Source organism: Cupressus sempervirens, chromosome 3, assembly GCF_028749045.1.
Source record: "Cupressus sempervirens isolate cs-2001-9-10 chromosome 3, ASM2874904v1, whole genome shotgun sequence".
NCBI classification, from domain to species: Eukaryota; Viridiplantae; Streptophyta; class Pinopsida; order Cupressales; family Cupressaceae; genus Cupressus; species Cupressus sempervirens.
Window position 1 is genome coordinate 904363639 of NC_143120.1, and position 2389 is coordinate 904366027.

Consider the following 2389-nt stretch of genomic DNA (forward strand, 5'->3'; position numbering starts at 1 on the left):
TTCTCTTATTCATTCCCTTGAGCTGACCATTACCCGATAAACTAATGTCAATTAAAGAAATTCTTAAACCAAACTTAACTTTCAATCTGCACTTTTCAAAGAACTCACTAACAAATCAACCTTGTTTATTGCACAAATCAACCTAGTTTATCGCACCCTACCTACTCACTATGACATACCTCAGAACTTATTCAAAATTCTCTTATTCATTCCCTTGAGCTGAACATTACCCGATAAACTAATGTCAATTAAAGAAATTCTTAAACCAAACTTAACTTTCAATCTGCACTTTTCAAAGAACTCACTAACAAATCAACCTTGTTTATTGCACAAATCAACCTAGTTTATCGCACCCTACCTACTCACTATGACATACCTCGGAACTCATTCAAAATTCTGTTATTCATTAGACGGTGGAAAAGTCTTCCGGCCATCCAGCTCAATTGCATTCTCGCTTATTTTTACCAAGCATTAGGTTTGAGGTTACCTGAGATTGTCAACTGGGTAAGCTCTCTAGGGTTTCAGTAGTTGCTAAGGATATTTCAAGCTTGGGGCCGCAGAACGGCATGGATAGCAGCTATGGTAAAGGTAACCAAATGGGTCGTTCTGATTTAATAAAACGGATCGGATTGTTCACATATTGTTCAAAACACTTTGTTTTCTCTTGTAGTAATTGTATCATTGTTCTTTTCCTCAGAATCCAGGATTAACAGATCTACTGAGACTGTTGAAAGCGGAACAGTTTGGAGAGCTTTCAGTAGATGGAAGCCAACGGAAACTCAAAGCAGAATATTGGAAACTGTTTTTACGAGTGGAGTGAGATGTACGTCAAGGGAGCCTATTAACCGAATTACTGCAGAGCTGCTGCTCCATGGTCCTGTGGAAGCCAGGAATGTCTTCTACTGGTTGCATAATGCCGCTGCCAGAAATAAAAACAAGAAAGGTAAAACAGAATCATGTGAGTGGCCAGATAACTTCTTTTGGATTTGATTTTTACATAGTTTCTTCACTAACGAAAAAGTGCAATATGTTGCAGCCTCGCAGAGGCCTTTAGTAGTTGAAGTGCCATCCGATGAGAGCTCTGTACAGGTATGAAACAACGTTTTTCTTTTTCTTGAGTTATGTGTTTTATGAATAAGATTGAGGCATCTTTCTTAATAATATATATTAATATGCAGGAAGTGGAAGTGGGTAGTGGAGCTCGCAGGAATTCATCGGTAGATCCTTCTTAAATCCGAACATTGTACTTATTTCTTTTGAATTCATCCGTAGAATATTCGTTGTATGAATATGATTTCTAAAGAGTGTGTAATAATATGCAGGAAGAGGATGTGGATAGCGGTGCGTGCAGGAATTCATCCGTTGATCGGTCTGAAATCAAAACATTGGATTTATTTCCTTTGCATCCAGGAATGTGAGCCTGTTTTCACTGTCATCGATTTTTTGTTTTTGTTTTTGTGGATTTGAGTTTCATTGAAAAGATTCTGACAAAAAAAAAAAAAACTCTGTAAATATGGATACGTAGCAGCGCATACTCCATATTGCTCTGACGCTACAGGGCAGAATCAAGTTGTAGGGATGATGGAATGGATTGATTTATGGGATGATAGAATGGCCTTTTACCATAATTTTTATTTTTTTGTGGGAAATCTCATACTCCTAAACGATATTTTTCCACTCCCTTGCCTCAATTACCAATGAAATACCAACGAAAAATTTATCATCTACAAACTGATGTAACACTTTGGAGATGGTGGCGTAGTTTCTCTAATCCTTTGATGTAACACTTGAGGAGATAGTGAGGTACGCCCTTCTGTAATTTGAAGAAACCCTAAGGAGTTCCATTCATCAGTATTAAGAAATTTATGGTACCTACTTTCTTTTTGTATTATTTTTTTATGAAATTAGGAGAATTTTATTATTCTTAAGAAATTAGGACAAAATCTTAGTTTCGTAGGGATTTCAAAGAGGAAGTTCTGGCTCACTATATCACATGTTTTAGAAACAGTTATTTTGAGTGTCATTCCACAAACTTAATTCATGTCCATAGAGTGTAAAAACTCCTAACAATACTGGAATCCAAAATCTAATAATAAATTCATCCTAAAGAAGATTGAATCCATTATCCACCACCCTAATGAGAATTTTACAGATAGTGTTACATGGACATATGAACCTAAACTCCTACAGAATTTCAGGCTTTCAAGTCTCAGGCACAAGGGAATTAAAGGTATTTTTTACAATACTCTGTAGCTTTCTAGTGCTCACAAAGTCACACGCTACTATAAGCACTTCATACTTATCACCTCTAAATATTCCTACAAGAAAAATTGTAAAGACTGTCAAATCGAAGTGCCTCACAGGAGTCCATAGTTAAATCCAGCTCCCT

At 36.4% G+C, this 2389-nt stretch overlaps 1 protein-coding gene across 1 annotated transcript; it reads left to right on the forward strand.

The window, feature by feature from the left end:
* Window positions 1-566: 566 nt before the first annotated feature.
* Window positions 567-1418, forward strand: LOC149569714 (WUSCHEL-related homeobox 4-like). Its single transcript, XM_089816982.1, has 5 exons — window positions 567-588; window positions 698-943; window positions 1037-1089; window positions 1179-1217; window positions 1323-1418. Exons 1-5 carry the CDS (start codon window positions 567-569, stop codon window positions 1416-1418), a joined length of 456 nt encoding a protein of 151 aa, XP_089673108.1.
* The last annotated feature ends 971 nt before the right edge of the window (window positions 1419-2389 follow it).

Coding starts and splice junctions, on each gene's coding strand:
- LOC149569714 (XM_089816982.1), top strand. CDS start 567: ATGGATAGCAGCTATGGTAAAG. Junction 944..1,036: donor CAGAAATAAAAACAAGAAAG/GTAAAACAGAAT, acceptor AATATGTTGCAG/CCTCGCAGAGGCCTTTAGTA. Junction 1,218..1,322: donor GAGCTCGCAGGAATTCATCG/GTAGATCCTTCT, acceptor AATAATATGCAG/GAAGAGGATGTGGATAGCGG.